The sequence below is a fragment of the Trachinotus anak genome, unplaced genomic scaffold, assembly GCF_046630095.1.
Source record: "Trachinotus anak isolate AG129_WGS33_773 ecotype Australia unplaced genomic scaffold, CSIRO_AGI_Tana_v1 ptg000004l, whole genome shotgun sequence".
NCBI lineage: Eukaryota > Metazoa > Chordata > Actinopteri > Carangiformes > Carangidae > Trachinotus > Trachinotus anak.
In genome coordinates this window covers 4,494,302-4,517,699 of record NW_027273855.1, presented here as the reverse complement: position 1 = coordinate 4,517,699, position 23,398 = coordinate 4,494,302, and the positions used below count along the sequence as shown (strand labels likewise).

The following is a 23,398-nucleotide window of genomic DNA, read 5'->3' as shown; positions in this document are numbered from 1 at the left end:
TGATGAACAGTTATATTGAGAAAAAAAAACAAAACATGACAGAGAATCGTGATTCTCATTTTATCCCAAATTGCGCAACTCTACAAATAAGTAACTGTAATGTAACACACTGGAAACAACTATATTAATTACAGTGAGCAGGAGGTGCTGTTGTTTCTGTGTGTTAAGTTGATTAGTGAGCTGATTCCAAGTGTCCTGTGTATCCAGATTTACTGGAGTGAGTTCTCCTTTCAGAATCCACTCTTCTGCATCAGTTCACAGTAAAGCTCCAAACTGCTCCGGGCACTGTCTGAATGTCAGCTGGATGGCCTGTTCTCATTTTAACGAGGTGATATGTATGACCCAGATTTCCTCTATAGTTTAGCCTGGTCCAGTTCTAACACAGTTCCATTTATTTTGCTGCGCCTGTCGTCCCATTAAGGCTGCAAATAGGCGTGTGAATCATGATTCGTTAACTCTTCAGCTTCAGTGTGAGTTTAAAAACCACTATTTGAATCAGTCAGGATGAGTCAAAAGTGTATGTTCGTTAAAGCCGTCACGTTCCCGTTTAAACAGAAAAACGTTTTTATCAGAGTCTCATTGAGGTCGGGTCTCCGTTTGATTGTGTACCTCGTGGACTCGGATGGAAATGGAGCAGCAGGTTTGGGCCCGTAGTGAAACCTGGCCTCTTCCAGTGAGACAAACTAGCGCAGTGATCATTTAGCATTCTGACAGTACTTGGAATCTCATTTTGTCTCTCTCCTCATTTTCTCCTCACAACTATTGATTTGTCATTTACACCCAAATGTTGTTTGGCTCAGCAGTGTCCCTCATTAAGGAGATGTTTTTATGGTGGAGCAAACACCTTTGTGTGAGGATCCAAACAGGTCTCTGCTTTCCATCTGCCGACACTGACTCATTGTCGCTGACAAGTCAATCTTCTTTTTAGTGAAATTGGAAAAATGTTTTTTATATTGTCGACAATTTCAGGCTATAGAATACAATTTCAGCTCTTCTGTACTGTAATTAACTGATCAATATAGTGAAACTGATTTGTTTGATCATTGTTAATGCTCAGAACTTTTTGTTAAATGTGTCAAACAGTGACACCTTTAGCATCTGTGTCTTTAATCTGAGTTATTTGGAGGTTGTTTGTCTCCCACACAACTGTGGTGCATAACATCTGAGTGAAACAATGCTAAACTTGGAAACCTAAAAATAAATCAAAAGAGACTTCCTACTTTTTTTTGGTTTGAGGCACCTTAATATCACTGCTGCTATTTATATGTGTGACGTTAAGTAGCCTGTTAATACAGCCAAGACTCAGTCCTGCTGTTGTTCTGCAGTTGTTCAGTAGTCCCACGTTTTCTTTTTGGTTTTCAGTGCTTATAACCTTTTGGTCGTAAGCGTCCTCAGCTCAGTGTAATTCATAATAATTTAACTGACATTGGTAGAGGTCACAATAGAAGCACAAGTGAAATGTGGCTCAAACAGCAGCTACAAAGCACATTTTATGTTTTTGTGGTAAGTGCACACAATAAGCTGCATAAAACCCTCAAGTCTGAGATTTGAAAGACTATTGTAGGAGATTGAGTGCTACATTATTTAAATGGATGAATATTGCCTTTCAAATTACTGGCATCCCTTTAATTAGTTTCACTAATTTGAATGATATTGAGAAAATTGAGCTCCACTCAAGAACTTGTAAATGAATTGTCCTCACCGTTAACACACTGGGCCTCTCTCCACTGTGGCTCTCAGGGAGATTATTTTTTATGGCGTCTGAAACATGAGCGGTATATTAATGTCCACAAGTGGCATAAAAGACTGTGACTCATCTGAAGTCAGTCAGTCAGCCACAATGTGGAAGTTATCGTCAAAGAGCGCTGGTCCAAGCGTCTGTACAGAGCAGTTATGACTTTTCAGACACTGCGTAGGATGTTGCCGTTCATCACTGACCACAGCTAAATGTACAAGTTCTATATTTACCTACTGACAGCAGTGTTATGAACTCATTTACATAGACTTCGTATTATCAGCCCCTCGGGTATAGCATTGTTTGTTGTGCTCCACTCATTATTCCCATCATTCCTTTAATTTTTTCCACCCATGTCCTGTTTGCCGTTGTACACCCCCTGGAGGTGGAGTTAAAATGAAATTCCAGCTTTTAGAAAACAAATTTCCATCAACTGTTACATGTTAGTGAACAAACTGTGTTTCACGCTGTGGTTTTAAATTGGATTGAAAGTTCACCCAAAGGTTCAGTCTTTATTGAAACTGCAGGTTTTGGATGGAATGAAATGCAAATGTTAAAGAAAAGTTTGATGTTTTTTTTTTTCTTTTTGTGGGCTTCATAGCTTCTTTAGCCTTTTCCAGATTTTGAAATACAAGTGCTTTTAATTAGAAGAAAAGATTGCTAACCATTTTCCTGTCCTGTAGAAAACACCCACGTACCTGTGATCTGTCTGTGTGCACACTGTGGGTCCAGTATTAGATTTTACATAAGAATTTCACTCATGCATTTGCATTCAACACCAGTCAGTGCTGAGCCTGGTAGTGATAAAAAAACAAACAAACAAGTGAACGTCTGCAGATTTCGCTGCTGCAAAGATAAATAAATGAAACAAGAGAATTTTATCAATATAATTCACAATTTGCTGCTCGTCATATTAACATGAAATTATTCATTCACAGCGCTGAGTGCTTGCGTTCTCCCTTCATCCTTTTGTCAAAGACAATCTTTGCATAATTCCAGTGAAAATGGAGTCGAGCATCACATGAAAGTCACTTCTTTTCCCGTCAGATGAATGAAAGAGAGGAGCTCTGTATTGTATGTGCTACCAAACACACAGCACTTCTTTATTTCCAGACCACACTGACCCATATTTCACAGACAACATTTCAAAAGCCTGATTTATAATCTGGCAGTCATGAGACACTGATATTTGCCTGGAAAGTCAGATTTAGTTTGGTTTCATAATGAGTGTGGCTTCTCGTTGTGCCGGCGGTGATTTATGTGAGGAGACTGGGTTTGGCCTGAACATAGTGAAAAGGGGCTCCTTTCATGTGGACCGAACATGTGTGAGGGCTTAATGGCAACTGAAGCAGGGCAGATCTATTTGTACTTTATGGCCATACTGTATGCAGAAGCTTTATTGGTGTCCTGAGGGAGCAATGGGAAGTTGTCAATGCCATAAAGTGCTGCAGCAGGCTGACGCTCCAGCAGCACCTTGCCACAGACATGGTGTGTGAGACCAGAGCTGCATGTACCGTGCATATGTGCTCCGTTGTAATCACAACAGATTTAACTGGATTAGCATGATAGCATTCTTAGATGTGCAGATTAGCATGTTAACATTTTCAACTTCCTAGAACACACGTGTTAGATAACAGGTGCTGGATACAATGCAAATAAAGGCGTGGCTTATATGTGCCGTTCACAAAGCATGGAGCTGTGTACCAGCGTTACCTTATGTGACCTTACGTTGCGTGTTTACTCAACACTGGCTGAGGGCATTGTTTGTTGCTTGAATCTTCAGGATATGACTTCGATTAAACTATTGTTGCAGCGTAATTATTCTGAACCAAATGCCGAGAGGTACTGAAGATGGATGTTTACTGTGTTCCCTGTTCCTAATGGCTCACAGTGTTAGCACACGGAGACATGTTTGCATGCGGACAGCGCTCAGGGCGGCATATGTGTGCGCCATATGTTTACGAGGAGATGGTTGGTATGCAGTTGGTTAATCGGCTCTTCAACACACAAACAACACACATCCACTTTCTCGGGGAAGCTATCAGGTCAACTCAGTGCCTAATCCTTCCCTTGCACTGCTCCAACCTGACCTCCTCAGTTCCCCTACCCTGTAGTCACGTTAAAGGTACATCCGACCCCTCCCCACTCCTCTCCTGCAGACTTTTCCAGCGCTCTGTTTGTCTTGTTGCAGGGTTTGACTGGAATTTCCTTCTAAACTTGCTTCTAGTGGGAGAAATGAAATGCCTCTGCTCATTTCTTGTCTGAAAACTTTGTATGTAGATTTTTACATAAATTTATTTGAAAATTATTTTAGGACTTTGACAAAGTTGATACTGATAATAAATCAATGTACTGGTGTATTTTTTTTGAGGAAGTTTCCACACACCCTGTTAGTACAGGGTAAACAGGGCTGACATTTTAAACATTATTAAATGGCCGTCTTAACTTTGAGGTGAAAACCCTGAGCCGTCATGCCACCCACACCTGTTCTCATTACATAAATGCCTGGCTTCACTGTGTTTTTCTGACAGCTGTCACTTTTCTCGTGATTTCACATTTTCTCGACAGTTTCTCTGTGCTTCTGATTCCTGTAAATGAACAGTTAATCTGTGTGTCCCATTAGCTTTATTACACATATTAAAGCCAACCCCTGGCTGACTATTGACCTGGCTGTTGTGTCAGTAGGTGTAGGTCTCTTGTCCTGATCCTGTCTGGAAGCAGGCGTGACATTTGGCCGAGCAGGATTAGAAATCTTGATCCCTGGAAAGAGCTGTTGTGTTTCTCAGAGTAGCTCCGGTAGGAAAACAACACGTCAAACACTGAGGTCATGTTTCTTTGATGTGAAATAGGGACATCTGTCGATTTACATCCTCTTTACTTTTGAAATAATTTTGGGTCAAGTTATAAGAATAATTTTTTTTCTCATGCTGAATAAGCTATCACATCATTAACAGTTCTCTTGGTAGCGTTTCAGTTCTGCACTAAATCTGCCTTGTTTCATCCGGAAATTGGCACACCTTACTACATTCTCTCCATGGCCCTTAATACTACAAGTTCAGGAAGTCTGTTACCATAACCAACTTTGTTTTAGTTAGCCTTATCACAATGCACTATATACATCCTCAATTCCCTGAAAAGCTCTAAAGTATTCACAGTATTTCTTCTTGTACGCCCATTATATATCAAAATAGACCGAATTGCACATGCACACACGTGCACGCTCTCTGCTTTGCCCTGCGGTGGCCTTCCTTAGGGTAGCTCCACTCTCCAGGGATTAGGCTCAAAGCTCTGCACTACGTTCTCAGAACAGACCTATCCAAGCTCAGTCCCACTCTGAGATTTACATGTTAAGTGCCAAATGCACAACAGTTTCCTGCTCCAGCACCCAGGAACCTGACAAATCTGACCAGTGACGCGGGGGTGAAGTTAGCCAAGGCTAGCATGTGGAGGCAGCCAAGTCTCTGTGAGGGTCCCTTTTTCTTTTAACCACACTGGATTTTATATGATTCTGACTTTTTCCATGTTTGCTTGAAATGGAAGCCGGGGTTTGATCACGAAAGTATGGGAATTGGCAGCTCCTTTGCACCGAGATCTGATCAAATCTTTACCATAAGGTATGTCAGATTTTGAGGATATGACTGTCTGAGGCTGTGATTGCGCTTGAGGCTGTTGGTCATCGCGTTAGATTGTGTTAGATGTGTTGAAGTTTTCCTCACTGTGTTTTTTTGAGATTAGCTGCTCACCATCCTGAAATCTTATCAGAAAAAAGACCTTGTCTCAAGTAGGCCATCCTGCTCTACTCCCTGTTCTACCACTTGTGGAAGAATGACCACATCATTCAGCAAACGAGTGGAGCTAAGAGACATATCAGTATCAGTATTGATAGGTTTGGTATGAGAGTGGAGGCCATTTAAGAGTTTGAATCATTAAATTCAGCACATGGTTGTTAGAGGCTGGACTGGTATCGAGAACAACCGGGATCAATAGATCAATGTCAGCAGCTCCCTGTATGTCGTGTTCTACACACAGTGGGGTGCACATACTGCATATATCACTGTGCTCCTGAGAAAGAGAAGAAACCTGATGTAAGCAATTCAGGTGTCAAAACATTTTTAAAAAGGTTTTGCAGGATGGCAAAAGGTAGGAAATGTACATTATGTGTTTTTGATGTAATATATAAAATGTAAACAAAACCAAACTGCTGTACATGAAAATCACAGCAGTCTGCTTTATTTTCAACTCAAGGCACAGTAGCCTTTTCTGATTCATGAACATATTATCACTTGAAGCCTAACTTCAGGTGTTAAACATGTTATGTCTCATCTTATATGTTTATCCTGAAGCCTGTAAGTTCAACAGTATTAATTGGCTGACTGACATTTTCCATCTGTTTATTGGATTTTGTTTGACAACAGCATTTTGTTGACTTGGTTTATGATTCATGTGCAATATTTTACGTGGGTTGTGCAGCAAATATTGCCCATGTCCACTGTTCAACAAGATTGTTTTTCCCTGATTATTTATATTTCATAAGATCTGAATGATTAAGTGATTAGCAATCTGTAATGTGGCCAACACATTTTTAAACCTTAAAAACTGCCATCCTGGATCATGACCGCTGTATTCTGCAGTAAATGCATTTACAAATATAGTTTTTTCTGTTTTCTATAGTTTGGCTTGTCACTGATTCAAAGCTGTTACATTTCTTCCCAGGTTTATAGTAAAGAAAGGACATTTTTTGTTGGGGTTGTAATATACTGACTCACTGGATTACAGATTTCATTGCATGTTGTAACTTTGTCTTACATGGTGCGTAGAGTGGTTTGTTCAGCTGTGTCTCCGTGCTCTTACCACAGAGTGAGCTTGGCGCCGAGGCAGAACCTCCCGCGGATCATCCTTAAAGGAATCTTCCAGGGGGTTAAAGTTGTTCGTGGACCTGACTGGGACTGGGGCAACCAAGACGGTGAGTGGTGTGTGTGTGTGTGTGTGTGTGTGTGTGTGTGTGTGTGTGTGTGTGTGTGTGTGTGTGGAAGACTGTTCATTCCACTAACCAGGCACTGCCAACTCAACAGCCCCCTTACCTGCTTGAGCATGGAGCTGTACCTCTTCAAAGTGTTCCACCATCCACAACCCATAACGACGCTCTAACCTCACATCTCATTAACCTGTGAAATGTCCGATAAGTATGTGTCTATGTGCACTTATACTGCCAGTGACTCATGTGAGTCTGTTCCACAGATGTCTGTCTGTGTGAGTAACATTTACGTCCTTTGTTTTTCTTTTTCCAGCCCTGTGTGGTGGCAAAAACTGAGAAGTCCCTTCACTTAAAATGTAGTCCATGGTGCAAGTGTTAAGAAAGCAGAGAGTGGAGATTATTTCTTGCTTTGAATTGTGTGTTCGAGGCTTCCATTAATGTCTGCAGCTTTACGTGATGTGATAAACCACAAGTCTACACTGTTGCAGCCTGCACTGGGTGATGGTTGAAATAGTAAATGAAAAAAATCTTCCACATCAGTGGACTAAATGAAAACCCTTGAATACTCCCTTTGGGGAAAGAGGGAATGTTAGTGTGTCTTTTTGTTTCCTGGTCGGGTCATCGTTGTCTCTGAGAATAGCAACGCTCCCTTTTCTGGGCTAGAGCGAATGAGTCAAAATGTCCTTTTGGTGTCTTTGAAATCAACACCCTGGGGTTCGGTTAAGTCACTCATCAGGCTTAAATGTGTAAGTGCATACATGATGCTCTGAGCGTGCTCACAAACCCCCTGCCCACCATGTAGTCTTAACGGGTCACTGGTTTAGTTGGTGCGGTTATTGACTGAGGCAGCTTAATGACTTAACAAGAGTTTTATTTTCTCCCATACAGCATGGGCACTAACAATGTGGCTTGGAAATATTCAGTTGTTTAATGGCGATTCTTCTTTTGTACTTTTCATGTTTTTGTATTTGAATCAAGAGGGGAAACATGGCAGCTTATGTCCCTACAGGAAAAACCTTTCTCTGTGTCTGTCATCTCATTTGTCTCACATGTCTCTGTCTTCCAGTCTTACCACATGTTTAAATATTGTGCTTGTCAGATTTTTACTACAAATTTCCTACAAAACACACCAAAATCTATTCTCTTTATCTAACCTTTTTTTTTTTCTTTAATGAGCTGATACGTTATTATTTCTTGCATATTTGTGTGTGTTTGTTTGTGTGCATTTATGTGTGTGTAGGCGGGGAAGGGAAGGTAGGGAAGGTAGTGGATATTCGTGGCTGGGACACAGAGTCTGGTCGCAGTGTGGCAAGTGTCACCTGGTCTAATGGCACCACCAATGTCTACCGAATGGGCCACAAGGGCAAGGTAGACCTCAAATACGTGTCTGACGGCCAAGGAGGCTTCTATTACAAAGACCACCTACCAAAGCTCGGTAAGACACACAGAGTCCTGTTTTTAATATTTGCATTCCTTAGATTTGAAGTGACTAATTTCTCAGTTGTTCAGTGTAGGTCTGCCCCCATTTCATCCCCAACCTAAAAATATATTTTTTATTTTGGTGAGGTAGGAATAGGTTAATCAGAAGTTATTGGCTTGGCTTTCTAAAGTACTGACAGTGGACTTTTTATTATTGTACTATTTGGAGATATTTGTGCATGGAACTTTTATTCATTACAATGATGTAATGTGACATACTGATCTCAAACCTGAGCTATTGATGGAGTTGGTTTTGTAAAACCCACGTAAGTCCGAGCCGACTTGTTGATGCTGACACCTGTTCATCCAGGAGAGCACGCAGAGCTGCAGCGCCAGGAGAGTGCCGACGGCCACTCCTTCCAGCAGGGTGACAAGGTCAAGTGTCTCCTGGAGGTGGACATCCTGCGACAGATGCAGGAGGGTCACGGAGGGTGGAACCCCAAAATGGCAGAGGTACTAAAGTCAGTCCTATCTGCCAGAAAGACAATCACACAATTCCAATGAGCAATAGACAGCTTTACATAACTCCCTGTTCTCCCCAGTTCTTCCATAACACAGAAGTGCAAAATGTACGCTGGCTTCAGTATTCATACCTCTTCATGCTCTATTGTGCTGTAGATTTCTTCTCATCAGTCTCGTCAAAACTCATTAACCCAAAATGACAAAGTGAAAACAGGTTTTCAGAAAAATGAATAACTGAAATCATTCACTTACCAAAGTATTCAGACCCTTAATTCAGGACTTTGTAGAAGTTCCTTTGCCTGCAATCACAGCTTTGAGTCTCTACAAGCTTTGCACATCTGGGTTTGGTCAGTTTATCTCACTCTTCCTGGCAGATCCTCTCAAGCTCCGTCAGATCTGATGGGAAGCGTCTGAACTGCTCTTCTGTGGGGTTTAAGTCTGGGCTTTGCTTTCACTCAAGAACAGTCAGAGACTTGTCCCACAGCCTCTCCAGTGTTGTCTTGGATGTATGCTTCAGGTCATTGTTGAGCTGAACTGTTGTCCCAGCCTCGGGTTATGTGCACATGTGGAGCAGGTTTTCTTCAAAGACCTCTCTGTATTTGGCTGCATTCATCCTTCCTTCAATTCAGACCAGGCTCCCTGCCACCACCATGCTTCACCATAGGGATGGCATCAGCCAGGTGATGATCAGTGCCTGGTGTTTGCCAGACATAGTCTCCCATAAAGGCCTGATTTATGGAGATGTCTTCCCTCCAGCAGGTTCTCCCATCTCTGTGTAGGACCTCTGTTACTCCGTTTGGCTGGATAGACAACTTCATCCATTTCACAATTACTGAGACCACTGTGCTCCTGGAAACTCTCAAAGCTCTAGAAATAGTTTTATAACCTTGATCTCATCTGTGCCTCGCCACAATTTTATCACAGAGGTCTACAGGTCTACATACTTTGGTTTTTGTCCAGATGTGCAGTGTTAATTGTGGGACCTTATATACGCAGGTATGTGCCTTTCTAAACTATGTGTAGTCAACTCAGTTTTCCACTGGTGGACTCCAGTCAAGTTCTGTCATCTTAATAATAATTTAATTAAAGCAAACAGCATGTAACTGACCACTGTTTATCACAGCAGAGAGATTTCAGTTTCTCATTTTGAATAAATTGGCAAAGATTTCTAAAAAAAAAAACATGTTCCCACTTTGTCATTAAAGGTTATTGAGTGCAGATTGATGGGCAACAGTTTTATTCATTTAAAATTAAATCTGCAACACACTGCAAAAAAGTGAAGGGGTCTGAATACTTTCTGAAGCGACTACACTTCCCTTGTTTTTTTTTTCCCCAACACATTATGAACTCTTTGTACTATGTGCATATTTTTTATGCTTTAGACATACATGGCCTCACAGTCAAAACACTCACGCCTCTTGAACCTTGCATACAGAATATTTATATAAGTGGCTCAGATGGACGATGATGTGCAACAGAGTGAAAAGAAGCAGAGCATCCAACTCTCAAATCACAGCTGCCAAAGGGAACGTTAAGGTCACAGCTATGCAGAGGGAGACCCAGGGTGAAACAGCCTATTTGTGTTTGCAGTACATTTGCCGGATCGGGACTGTTCATAGGATCACTGACCGAGGAGATGTCAGAGTCCAGTACAGCAACAACATCCGCTGGACTTTCCATCCAGGGGCCCTCACCAAGGTACTGACCTACAGACAGTTTTGCATAGAGCATCCCATACGTTTATCAGTATGTCTTCAGTTGATTGTATTAGCTCATCAACTTTGTCAGTAATTTGTGCGTCTGTCTTTCCCCCAGGTGAACACTTTTGGAGTCGGTGAACTAGTAAGAGTACTGGAGGACATGGAGAGTGTGAAGAGACTGCAAGCTGGCCACGGAGAGTGGACAGACAGCATGGCTCCTGTATGCTCATTTAGCCTAATAATTAATAACACTACCTCTTCGTGTTATTTAAGCTTTAGTAATGAATGCTCAACTAATGCCATGTACTGGCAGAGGTGTGGACTGGAGTCATGACTTGGACTTGAGTCTCAAAAAAGACTGTAAAACCAATAATGCCTGATTTCATTTGGACTTCAGCGTTAAACCTCCAGTTTACTGACAAATGAAATGCTTTAAATTAGTCTGATTGTAGCCAGTCACACTGCACGAACAGATACCTTGGATCATCACATTCAGATGGAAAGACTATGCTGTGGTCACCGACAGGAGGAGGAGGAGGAGCATGCAAAGCTTGAGGAAACAATAGTAGTATTGCAGGAATAACACACCAAAGTACATCTAATCATTTTGGTTTTAATATCATAAAATGCACTTGTAAACAAAAAAATATTATTCCTGAAAATTTACTTTACTAACTCAAAATTCTAAAAACAAAAATTTAGAAACAGAATTCAGTTCTTTATTTTGATGTGGCTTCTTCATAACTTCTTAACTCTTGACTTGCAGAACAATGACTTTGTCCTGCCTCTGTACTCTGGTATCCCCAGGTTACTTGTTGTCTGTGTGCATATTAACTGTGTCACTTTCTAAAGTAAGGCCTTTAGACACCTCCCTGAATTAAGAGTGACCTACTTCAAAGAGATTGGGTATAGTCAAGTTTAGAGCCGTTTCCTCGACTGCAGCCTGGTTATTTACCTAAAATTTAAGAGGCATGGCGTCTGGTCCTGTAGAGACCATGACTAGTTTCTGGTTGATTAGTTTTTCCACTCCTTATTTCTTTATTTGCCCCTGTAAACCCTCTCTAGCCCACCTATGCCACATCCATCTTACTTCCTGTTTTTTGTCCTAGGTGCTTGGCCAGGTTGGGAAGGTTTTGAAAGTATATGCGGATGGTGACCTACGGGTGGCGTTTGGAGGTCAGACGTGGACGTTCAATCCGGCGTGCCTCTTGGCCCAGCCCGTGGAGGTGGACGCTAACCTCATGACGGCTGAGAACCCCAACGAATCTGGAAGTAAGGCCCCTGCCGGGACGAGTGGGCTCATCTCTAACGCTCCAGCTCCAGCTTTCCCCTCTGCGTGCAATCATTCATCCTCCCCTGCCCTCGTTTCACCTCTGTCTCTGCCATGCATGCTTCCACATACAGGCTGCAACTGTCGTCACAGCCTTTCCCCATCTGTCTGTTTCAGCAATGTGTGGACAGGGTGTCCATTTCTTGAAATGTTCTTCTCTGTAGCATGTCATGATCCTGCATGTTGACAGCGAGAGGCTCTGGCAGCACAGCAGACATTTGTCTTCATGTCAGAAGTTCTCACCAGTCTCTAATCTATTCTGTGCATGTGTTCACCTCAGCCGGTGGGAGGGTGACAACAGAGTGATGTGTGTGTTTGTGTGTGTGTGGTCAGGTCGCACTGCATGGAGGGACATTTTGACTCATTCCTGAGGTTTTTGCATTGAGCTCAGCCTTGACAAACATTAACCAGTGTGGCTTTGTGGTGCTGTTTTGGCCTTCTGCAAATCTTTGCGAAAACATTTCTAATCCTGTTGTTCACATTAGGCTGATTAAGCTAAATGATTCCCTTTGTCTCCTGTCCTGCCCCCCCCCCCTCCTTCGTCTCTGTCTGACTATGTCTATATCCAGGTACTGTCATCTCAGTGTTGGAGAAGCTGCTGTCTCAGTCCACAGAGCAGGACAATCCCAGCCGGTTGGTCATCGAGGCAGCACATGGCAGTGCCAACAAAGTGCGAGAATTGGTGCAGAAATATCCTGACAAGGTTAGTGCAGCCCTCCTCCTCTTTGCTGCAGTCCACTGCCCGTTCCAACAGCTCCTTCCACCAGGACACCAAGACTGGGGGGGTGGGGAGTTTAAGGGCCAGAGTAACAGTGAGCAAGATAGGAAGAGGGACACTGGATACACTGGCATTTGCCAATCTGTCAGATGAACTTAAAGACTGAAATAACAGACTATTAAAATTTTCAGACTGCACACAACGCAGATATTTCTCAATGTCATATCTCTGTGCTACTGTCGCACAGCACAGCACCAAAAGGTGGGGTGGAGCACTTTTCTTTTCACTCTCTCTTGCGGTGAATGTAGTTCTATATACTCCCATATAAAAAGATTTGGTCAATAAATCATATATTTGATTGTTGATTTGAGATATTTACTCATATAAATATGGAAAATGACATGGGTAGTCTGAACTATTGGGAAGAGCACTGAGAAGTGCTGTGAAGGTTTAGGGACGCTGCTGCCTAAAGAGGTGAACATAATCTAAAACATACTTAAATATACCAGATAATTATGCTATTTAATGAGATCAAACATTGCTTGTCTTGAATCGTGTAAACAGAAGTTATACTGACATTAATAATTACTGCTGTAATGAACATCAGAGATCATCAACACATGAAATCACAGTATTCACACCACAGATAGGCTTTCCAAGGGTGAAGGTAGATTTTGGTTGATCTATTAGAAACAGTCTATTGGTCTTGGAGTCTCTGTTGCTTGTTTTTACAGCAGAGGCCTGGGATGAAGGGAAGCTTTTGAAGGTGACTCTTAATAGAAAAGAGATCATCCAAGAGGAGATTATGTGTGTCTTATCAGGTGTTGGTCATACACACAACCCTCTCCATGAATGAGGAGAGCTTGATTGTGTGTCATATATCATTCCTTATATCACTCTGAATTTAAAAAGGTGGTATAGATTTCTTCTGTCATGCTGCATGACAGATGTTATTATATGGGAAATTTAAAAAAAAGTAAAACTGTTATTAGATAAGGTAACTAGATAAATCTTTTATCCCTTGATCTGAAAAACCCTTTTAATCCAATATGGCCCTAAATCAGTCCGGCTAATCCGGCTAATTGATTTGCTCCCAATGGCCTTAAACAACCAGAGGGCTAGAAATAGCAATATAAGGTTATATAGTCTTACAGCATACTACAGTATATCCTTATATCAGCCATAGATAACAAGTAGACTATTGTTTTAACTCAGCCATAAAAACTCAAATTAAATTTTAAATAAAAATTGAAAATCAAAAGACTAAGAGTGAAAACCTTATTTATAAGGTGATAAAACTGGAGGCTGTTAAAAGCTGTTAAAGTAGTTTGAAGCTGATTTATTTGAATGATGCTAACTTGAGCTGACAAAGCCTAAATGAAGTATGATTTTCTTAAACATTTGTTGCAAATCAACCTACATTTATATAGTAATACGGTAGTTATACATTAAATAATATGTAATATTATCTGAGATGTATTTGTATTTTAGAATGAGAGAGAAAAGTAATAACTTGTTGCACAGTTCAATCAAATTAAATGTGTTCTTAACTGTATTACTCATGCTAATGATTACACAACTGACTAGGATTATGTATCAGGTGTATGACGCTGGTTGTTGTTCATGCTCAGATTATTTCCAGCCAGTCTATGTTCAGCTGCGTTGGTGTCCAGGCCTCCGTTGTTTGTAATGAATCTTCACCCGTTCTTTGGTTCCTGGCAGGTGGATATAAAGAACCAGGGAAAGACTGCACTGCAGGTCGCTGCTCACCAGGGCCACATGGAGGTGGTGAAGGCCCTGCTGCAGGCCAACAGCTCCATCGAGGTCAAGGATGAAGATGGAGACACAGCATTACACTACACTGCCTTTGGGTGAGGACACACACACACACGTACGCCATCAGTTTTCTTGCATACATACACACATTTCAGAATGCAAGGGTGCAAAGGTAACTCTCTCTCTTATTCTCACACACACACACACACACACACACACACACACACACACACACACACACACAGTGCTTTAGTTCACAGCAAGGTGCAGCTCTAAAAACCTTGACTGACAGATGTACAGCAGAGCTCTGCCCTGCCTCTTTCCATGTAATGTGATAATCCATTCACAGCAGTGACAGCATTTAAGTGTTGCCTAATCAGCCAGCCATATTGTATCTCCTCCTCTCAGTAACACATGCTCAGAAAGTCCAGCTTTCGATAAAATCTCTTTAGAAATGCGTACTTGTTGAAAAGAACTTTGTGTTGCCGATGGCTTGCAGCAGCGGTGCACCAGGGTTTAAAAGGATGTTTGTGTAAGTTAGCACACAACCCTGGAGCTGTGTGTAGCTCCTAGTGGTCACAATCAGCATGTGAGATTTTATATACTGGTTTGAATTAACTTAATTCAAAACACTGGTCAGACAGCTCAACATAAACGAAGATTAATCTGCATGTGTGTCTTTTTCTGTTCACGCCGTCTTACGGTTTAGTAATCAGGCAGAGATCGCACGGCTACTGTTGAGCAAGGGGGCAAATGTCAACCTCCTGAACAACTCAATGTGCACGGCGCTCCACATCGCTGTCAACAAGGGCTTCACTGACGTGGTGCGGGTGCTGACCGAACATTCGGCTGATGTCAATCTCCAGGTGAGAGGACCTTAGCAAGCTCAATGCTGCACATCAGCCACCAATTCAGATTTGATGCCCTACAAATCCCACCTTAAAGTTTTAGTAAGATTTGTTTAATTCTTCATCATTTGTCCACTTTCACTCTTTATTGTGCATCTTTTTTAACGACATCAACTGGTCTTTATTGATCCTGCACAGCTGAAAACCAGCTCTGTGCCAGTTTCAGTGGCATATAGCAGACTATTGACTCTGTAAACCGAAACGATGAGCCAGTTGTGATAAGAGAGGTTCAGGAATGAGACAGTCAATGCATGGTCTCAAATAAATCTGTGTTTTTAAGACATGGAGGAATATGTTTTACTAAATCTATGTGTCTGACTAGTTTTAGCTGATTTTGTGCACAGCAATACACACACTGTACCAACACCCTCCAGTTTTATTCCTGTTTTGTCCTGTTTTTATATGTATATTTCTAAGTAAACTGCCTCAGCAAAAGCCTGAAAATACTCGTCGCAGGCCGATCAGGACTGATTAGAGAGTGAGCTCATTTCTAAGCATGTAGCCAGTGACTGAGGGTAAACCACCGAGTGAACATCTGGGTTGCAAGAGGCAAGCCTCTGTGGCAGAGTCGGTCATTTGTTCTACGCATATCACAAGAAACTCACACATTGCCCTTTCAAACTGCTTTAGACACAAACCAATTCAAACATGTTATGGTATTTGACCGTGGCCCTGCTTCACTCCAGCCCTCAGCCTCATTAAGGCAGTTTAGTTTTTGTTTTAGGGCATTTTTCAGACTGTTTAACTTGCCTGCAACCAGGCCCAGAACTCACTAACTAACCCTTTTTTTCTGCTTGAGCAGTGCGGCTGCTCAGCCAAAAACATGCCAGCCCAGAGTCAGTTTGTGTGCAGCAAGTGTGGACTGTTTGTGTGTGTTTTTTATTTATTTTGACTAGAGACAAAATGATTAAGAGCAAGTTATGATTTAAAATCAGAATTACAACAAACTCTAGTGAATTAGATCACGTAAAGTTCACAGACAAACATCTTTCTGCTAGAGAGGATATTCAATGGTTAATGATGCTGTTTTGAAACTAAGTCACTGTGATTCATATACTTCCCATCATAACAAATTTCTAACAGTTTTTTGCATTTTGCTTGGTCACATCACAACATATCACAAAAAAAAACCTGCAGCACCAATTTCAATGCGTGGAGCAGCCTCACTCACTGTGCTGCACATCCATTCTTTTTGTTTCTCCCTCAATCAGGATTCATACGGGGACACACCTCTCCACGACGCCATTGCTAAAGATTTCCGCAATATCATTGAGATCCTGGTCGTGGTGCCCAACATTGACTTCACTCAGCAAAACCACAGAGGCTTCAACCTGCTGCACCATGCTGCCCTCAAAGGAAACAAACTGTGAGTAGAAATCATAAACAGGACATAGGAACATATCCAAAGATTTCAGCTTTGGAAAACATAAAAGAGAAGATGGATGTTTTGTCAAACACTTCAAATCAACTGAAGTTCTCCTGGAGATAACAGAGAGTGGGATTATTGAACTTTTGCAAAAGCTTAAACATTCAGCCTTTCACATGTGACTTACCATTATCAGTAATTGTAAATAATGATAATAATGGAAAATGTGGTTGAAAAGGGTCAGAGTAAGAACAAGCAACTTTGGAGGGCTGTTAATGATTACTTAACAGCCCTCACAATGGACAAAGCCACAGTTTACAGGTGTGCGTTCCCCACATCTAGTTTGTCATCAGGCTGAGTTCAACCAAATAAATCCAACTCCAACAGTGGAAAACTAAAAAAAATAAATAAATAAAAAATAAATCCAGTTCCTGTAAAGAGCCTCATGTCTGCTGCTTTTAGTCAGCCCGGTTGTTCTCATGTGTCTGACGTGAGCATTGGAAACGATGGCTATGGGCGTGTGTGTGTGGGAATCTCTCCCGTGTGTTCAAATGAGGACTCAAAGGTCAACTCTCAGCGCTATCCATTACAAATAGAGAGCTCATCTCCCACACAGCCTCTGCTGCTGTCAGCAGGCTTGCAGTCAATATCAGGCAAAAACGCAGCAAGGTTTACTCCTGCACCGTGTTTCCCTAAACATCAACTCCACAAACTGCATTTAGTCTGGTTGTCTTTCAGGAATGCAGATGTGGGGTCCAAGAGTGGACAAAAATCCAAACAAACTCTAAAAGGGACACAACAATGATCCTAAGAGCTAAATGACTTCTGCAGGTTGTGTCATTCAGAAGGAAAGCACATTTATTTTTATGAAAACACTAAAAACTTTGACTTAATTGCTCCCAAAATGTCTCCATTTATTGTATTCCTCACTGGAGCTAAGTCCTCCCAGGGACACCAACAAAGGGAGCTGGGTAAAGATCAGCTCAGCCCATTTTAATCTTCACCAAGGTGCTTGAGGCCAAGCATCAAGGCTGCCTCGCTGACACCTGTCACAAAGGCTCCATTATCTTCTGACTGTGTTGGTTTTTCGGCTGGTTGACCCTGAAGGTGCTTAATCACAAGCTGATCCCAGACGAGGCGCTGACCAGGCCTGGCAGTAGGTAACTGAATGTTCTCACGATGATGAGGTTTGATTTCCCCAAACACATCTGTCACGTCTGGCTCCTCTTTGATGTGCCACTGTTCTCCTCTGTGCACTTTGGCATCACATCAGCTCCCACACACCCTGCATAGCCGGGAAATGCAGAGGACCAGAAATGGAGCCTTAGTGGTTCCTTCTTTCTGAATTTAGTCTGAATCTATCTTTAAATGATGTTATTGATAAATTTAAAACGTAAATGTCATGTATTAGTGCTACACAAATTATATAATTTATACTTTTTTTAATCCCATGACTCAGTCACCCTCTATAAACCAGCCTCTGCAGTTGTGCAGTTTGTCATAGGTAGAATATTCACAGACTTTTTGCATTGTGCATCATCATGTATGCTGTTCAGATCATAGAATGAATGCAAGCATGACTGTGACTGACTGGTGCTGATTTGATTTAGAATATTAATTTAATAACTGTTTTCAACAGTAGATTTGATTTGTTACTGTGCAATACCTCAAAAAACACCTTAACAGGTGATTTATTCACATTATTCATACCTAAATTCTTATTTTCATACAGGTAAGGACTTTAAGGTTTGGTAGATCACCGTGCTTAGATCAAGAAAATATCTTTTTTTTCCCCCATTTGTTTCAGAAATGTCTGAAGGATTTCTTTGACTTGATATTTTTTGCAGTGTACCAAGTCTGCCTGCTCCTTTGCTCCAGGGCTTTTAAAACCTCATATGAACTTTCCATCCCAAATTATAACAAAACCATGTAATGGAAAATTGTCCCTGGCTCCTTTTAAAGAGGTGCCATGAAGGGAAGGAAGCAAGAATGAAAAACACCAGCTTCACCAAAAATTCCCTCCCTGAAGCGATGCCACTCCGCTCAAGGTTTCAATTAGAGACTTTTAAAGTGTTTTATGTAACGTGATGGATAATATCCTGGAAATTTATATTCAGAAGAGTGGGGTCACTGTTATTGTCATCAGTAAAGGTTTTCAGGCTGAGTGTGAGTAGATTACCATAGCTTGGTCCTCTGGTTATTTGCGTGCGGACTCTCCATCATCTTCTTATGCCATCGGTCAAGTACTAAAATAGTCCAAACTGAGCACAAATCACTCGTTTTTCTCATCAGAAGAAGTGCTTAAGTCCAACCTCCTGACTTCACCCTCCACTGACCCATATTTCCTCATCATTCCAACAACAACCCCTCATAGAAACGAACTTACAAAAAAACATAATCTCAGAACGGCCCTGTACACAAGTGTAATGTGTGGATAAATGTCGACTGAGCAGGAGAAAAAAAAGACGAGCAATAACTGTAACGGAGAGGAAAGAGAACGGGAGGCTGCAGCAGACAGTCATTTAATAAATGTCCAATCTGTTCTGGCATGTGTCATATGTGCAGCGCTGGGAGTTTAGGCTGCTCTCCCCAGCATTCATTTAGCCTGACATCAGCCGCTGCGCCAATAGTAGAGACACGGGATTTACAGTGTTCAGGATCAGCTCGGTTCACCAGCTCATTCATACATCATCAAACAGACCTACACCACACTGATACAGTCCAGGTGCAGTGGCTTTTCTCTATGCTTCCCCAGTTTGTCTTGGCTTAAATACAAACTGTAATCTTTAGTTTGAATTAGATTGAGGGTGACTGTAAACTTTGTGGAGCGAATTAGAGACTAATAGTGTTTTTAATGGGTTTTAAAGTATGATGTCTGTATCTCTGTATTTTCCTCTGGTTGGTAAATTGATGGTTGATTTACTATCCTCAGCTTCAAAACAAAAGACCATCCACAAAAGTATATTTTTAGTTTGATGCTACTCTGTGTGGAGTCCCTTTGAGCAGCTGTGACCCTCTGTTGTGTTTTTTGTGACAGAAAGATGAGAATGTTTTGTTTATTAGAGTATTTATTTATTGTGAGGAAATGGAAAAAGAGGGCCAGAGGCCAAGTTCACAAACAGTCCTGGGAAAGAAATGAAACAAGGCAAGTAGCCAGATTTTTTTCAGCTTGACAGAAGAAGTAAATGGATGTACAGGATGGTTAGTCTGTTTACTGTATTTGCTTGAGAAGAAAGTACTCTTGGCCGAATTCCTCCCTCTTCCCTGTAATTCCACCTCCTCCTAGCTTCTTTGTTTTCTCCTCACTTTCACCAGATCCCCAACAATTTCTTCTATTCTTCCAGCCCTCCTTCCTGTTTACTCCCTCTACTTCTTGTCTGTGACACACACCAGATAGATTTCACAGCACACTCACTCTCAGCACTTATTATACATCAAAAACATCCTTTCTTTTCTTTTCTTTCGTCATGGTAGGTTTCCTCTGGTTTTATTTAAGCTTTAAAAAAGAAGCAAGTTACAAACAAGCATGATGTAAACTCCCAAAAATAACCAAACCATGACTTCAGTCTCCAGAAAAGTCATTACCAGCTCTCACAAGATGCCCTCTGGCTGTTTTGTGTGAAGACATGTTTGTGCAAAACTGCCTCACAACGTCAGCCCGAGTCTGAATATTCATGAACACACAGGAGTAACGATTATGGAAATAATACAGAGAAGTGAGGCATTGTGGGTACTAAAGTGACACAAGTGACACGGCTGTTGTCTAATCTGAGAGGCTTCTTCAGAGCTGCGAGGGCGAGCTCTTTAAGCTAACGAAGTCGCTCTGGAGACGACTCAAAAGCAGGAACAGTATTTCCTCCTATCAATACCTCCACCACACACACACACACACACACACACACACACAGAGCTGCATTGCAGGTACCAATGACCTCCAGCACAGCGTCCTAACAGCCTTCATCATTTAATAAAGCAGCCGGAGGAGATCCTGACCACACGTGACCACACATGTAAAAAAAAAAAACAAAAAAAAAAAACAGCCTGTGCTTTCAGCAATACATTTAAAATGTATCAGCCATCCGCTGTTAATGAGCCTGTAAACGTTCTCATTTGTAAGTTATCATAATTAAAGCTGCATTAAAACTGTCCCTGTTCTACTAATGCAAAAATAATTGCATTTCTCATGTTCCCTCCGCAGAGCTGATAGCATTTATACAGTGTAACATAGGAACAATAACAACATTCAGATACATCATTCAGGAGAGCAGAGATGGCTCACGTTTTGTTTGAGTATATCTGTCATTCAGTCCTTGATTTTATTGTCCAGTTTCTGAGGTTGACGACTGACTGAACTCAAGCTTCCAGACGGATCCGTGTTTTTTGTTTGTATTTACTTAGTCAGGGAACGACATCGATGTCTTCAAAACCAAACATTATCTGTCATTTGTGTTTGGAGGTTAAAGAGTACAGGCAGAGATTTGTTTTATTTATTTATTATTATTTTAACATAAAAGGTAGATATATACATATTCACACCAATGCATATTGTAGCCACATCTAATTTAGTAATAAAGTTTGGTCAGCCTTGTGCAGGAAACTAGTAAGAACTCAAATCAGTACATGCAGACACATATAAATACAATGTACATACTGTAGCATGAATGCATGCCAATTGTAAGAGAATGAAAAGCAAATAAATGCAAAAAAATAAGAACAAATAAAAATATGAATAACATTATGTAATGAGGTAATCATGTCAGTCCTCTGTTCCCCAGCTGTAAAGCTTGCTCTGGACAGTCTTTGCTCTCTGTATTGCTTATTTATTGACTGTGCATTTTTATATAGTGTTAAGCTTTTTATTGCTGTATTGGCTGTGAAATAGCTTGGGTTGTATTTTCGGATTGATGTCACATTTATTAGGTAACTCACTGGTTGTTGCTCTATTTCTCTTATCTGCTTACCGAGCAATGTATTTACATCCTGAGCTGTCTGTCTGTCCAGTGATGGACATCAAGCAGTGAATGTTAAGTAGGAAACAAGAAACTTCCCTTGTGTGCTGTCCATCCATCTGCTTCATTTTGACAGTTTACTGTTGAAAAAACAGCATGATCTATCAACCCGAGCGACACCAGTTTTCACAATTATCATTATCAGTAACCTAACAACCACAGAAAGTTTGGGTCACGTCACACTGAAGCCTCCATGGTGGCAGGTCAGCTTCCTGGACACCCACTAACGCTGTCAGCTTCAATTTCACACGTCATAAAGCAGACTCAGCTACAGAGCAGAGGACGACTCAACAGTGCAGCCCAGCCTGGCACTGCAGCACCAGCCCGCTGCCTGAATCAGAAAAAAAAAGTTCACTTCACCTAATAATGCTCTGCAACTGAACCTTTTCTCCAATGTTGACCCTCACATTGAAGATAACAGGCTGTAACCGGACTAAACTAAATGGAAGCCACAGAAGCTGCTTCATAATTTTGACCTTGAAAGATGTGAGCATTTAATTTCCTCAGCTGTATCAGGCATCCAGTTGTGAGGTGTTGATTGTGGTGTTTGTCACACTGGTTAAACACTGAACATGACGGCAAGCTTTAAGGTTTGAAGCAACAATTTACATGCAGCGCTTTGGGAAGGGGAGTGCTGCAGAGAGGGCCAGCCACATCAGGAGGTCAGTTGACTATATTTAGTGAGGACTGGCTGCCTGTTGTGTTTGCAGCTTGTTAACAGCTCTACAACAGCTGTGTCTCTGTCCAAACTCATGTCAAGTGCACAGTGACCCATGATCAGCTTCATATTCTGACAGCTTTATGTCATGTTCGTGTTAGACTGTTGCAGATACACTGATGCTCACATACAAGGTTTGAATTAGGATACAGGTAGACAATTAGCATCTTATATATTTAATGTTGACCTTTCTTTATTTTGTATAAAAACTTTCATCTTCAGTCACAGAATATTGTTTTTTTCCCTCGACGGCAACGTTCAGCAGCAGCCTGCAATTAGTTCAAGTGTTTGGGATGCGAAACGCACTGGACCAGCTGTTAGGCATAACTGTTTTTAATTTAAGTCATGAGCCGTGAGGACTGTTCTGCACACCGGTTAACTGAGTCTTGTGTTGTTTGTCCTGGCTGCAGGGCCACAGAGAAGATCCTGGCTCGAGCGCGGCAGCTGGTGGACGTGAAGAAGGATGACGGCTTCTCCGCGCTGCATCTGGCCGCCCTCAACAACCACAGAGACGTGGCTGAGATCCTCATTAAGGAGGTGAGTCTTTTAAAACTGGTTTCATATTTTCTTTACTGCTGCTTTTTGGTTGCAGTACAGTATACAAACACCTTTTTTTTATACATTTATTTAGATTTAATGCAACTTTCAATTTTCTGGTGCACTTTTCTAATAGCTAAGTGATTTTTTTTTTTCCCTACCTCCTTTCTTTGTCATCCACAGGGACGCTGTGACGTCAACATCCGCAACAACCGCAACCAGACGCCGCTGCAGCTGGCAGTGACGCAGGGCCACACCGACCTGGTGCAGCTGCTGGTGGCCGAGGGCGCGGACGTGAACATGGAGGACGAGGACGGTGATACGGCCATGCACGTGGCCCTCCTCCGCCCGCAGCTGGCCAACGTTATGCTCAGCCCCACTGTGGGAACCAGCAGCACGGAGGAGAGCAGCGAGGGGTGCTCCTCCACATCGCTCCACTGCAGGGTGAGAGCTGATAGGGAGGCTACAGGGAAAGTAGCTTGTTGTTGACTTGTTTTTTTATTTTTTTATTTTAAAGAATTAATAATTATTCTAGGGGAAGCAACTTGTTAAAACAACTAGAGGAAGTTGTCAAGGAAATTCAAATTACTGTCTAACTGTTGTCAGGGTTTGTGTGTGGTGGTGGCAATGCATGTACATCAGATGTAAGGTTAAACTGATACAAACTGACCTAAGGTCTAAAGGA

General features: G+C 41.7%; 1 protein-coding gene across 3 annotated transcripts in view; it reads left to right on the top strand.

Moving 5' to 3' along the window:
• mib2 (MIB E3 ubiquitin protein ligase 2) overlaps nucleotides 1–23,398 on the top strand; it is a 45,241-nt gene that overhangs the window by 15,651 nt on the left and 6,192 nt on the right. For all 3 annotated transcript variants that reach the window (XM_071475360.1, XM_071475362.1, XM_071475361.1), the window contains 12 exons: nucleotides 6,592–6,698; nucleotides 7,951–8,145; nucleotides 8,500–8,642; nucleotides 10,242–10,349; nucleotides 10,467–10,571; nucleotides 11,461–11,623; nucleotides 12,251–12,384; nucleotides 14,122–14,270; nucleotides 14,885–15,041; nucleotides 16,295–16,449; nucleotides 22,587–22,713; nucleotides 22,897–23,157. In XM_071475360.1, coding sequence (XP_071331461.1) covers nucleotides 6,592–6,698; nucleotides 7,951–8,145; nucleotides 8,500–8,642; nucleotides 10,242–10,349; nucleotides 10,467–10,571; nucleotides 11,461–11,623; nucleotides 12,251–12,384; nucleotides 14,122–14,270; nucleotides 14,885–15,041; nucleotides 16,295–16,449; nucleotides 22,587–22,713; nucleotides 22,897–23,157 — 1,804 coding nt within the window. The remainder of the gene's footprint in view (nucleotides 1–6,591; nucleotides 6,699–7,950; nucleotides 8,146–8,499; nucleotides 8,643–10,241; nucleotides 10,350–10,466; nucleotides 10,572–11,460; nucleotides 11,624–12,250; nucleotides 12,385–14,121; nucleotides 14,271–14,884; nucleotides 15,042–16,294; nucleotides 16,450–22,586; nucleotides 22,714–22,896; nucleotides 23,158–23,398) is intronic.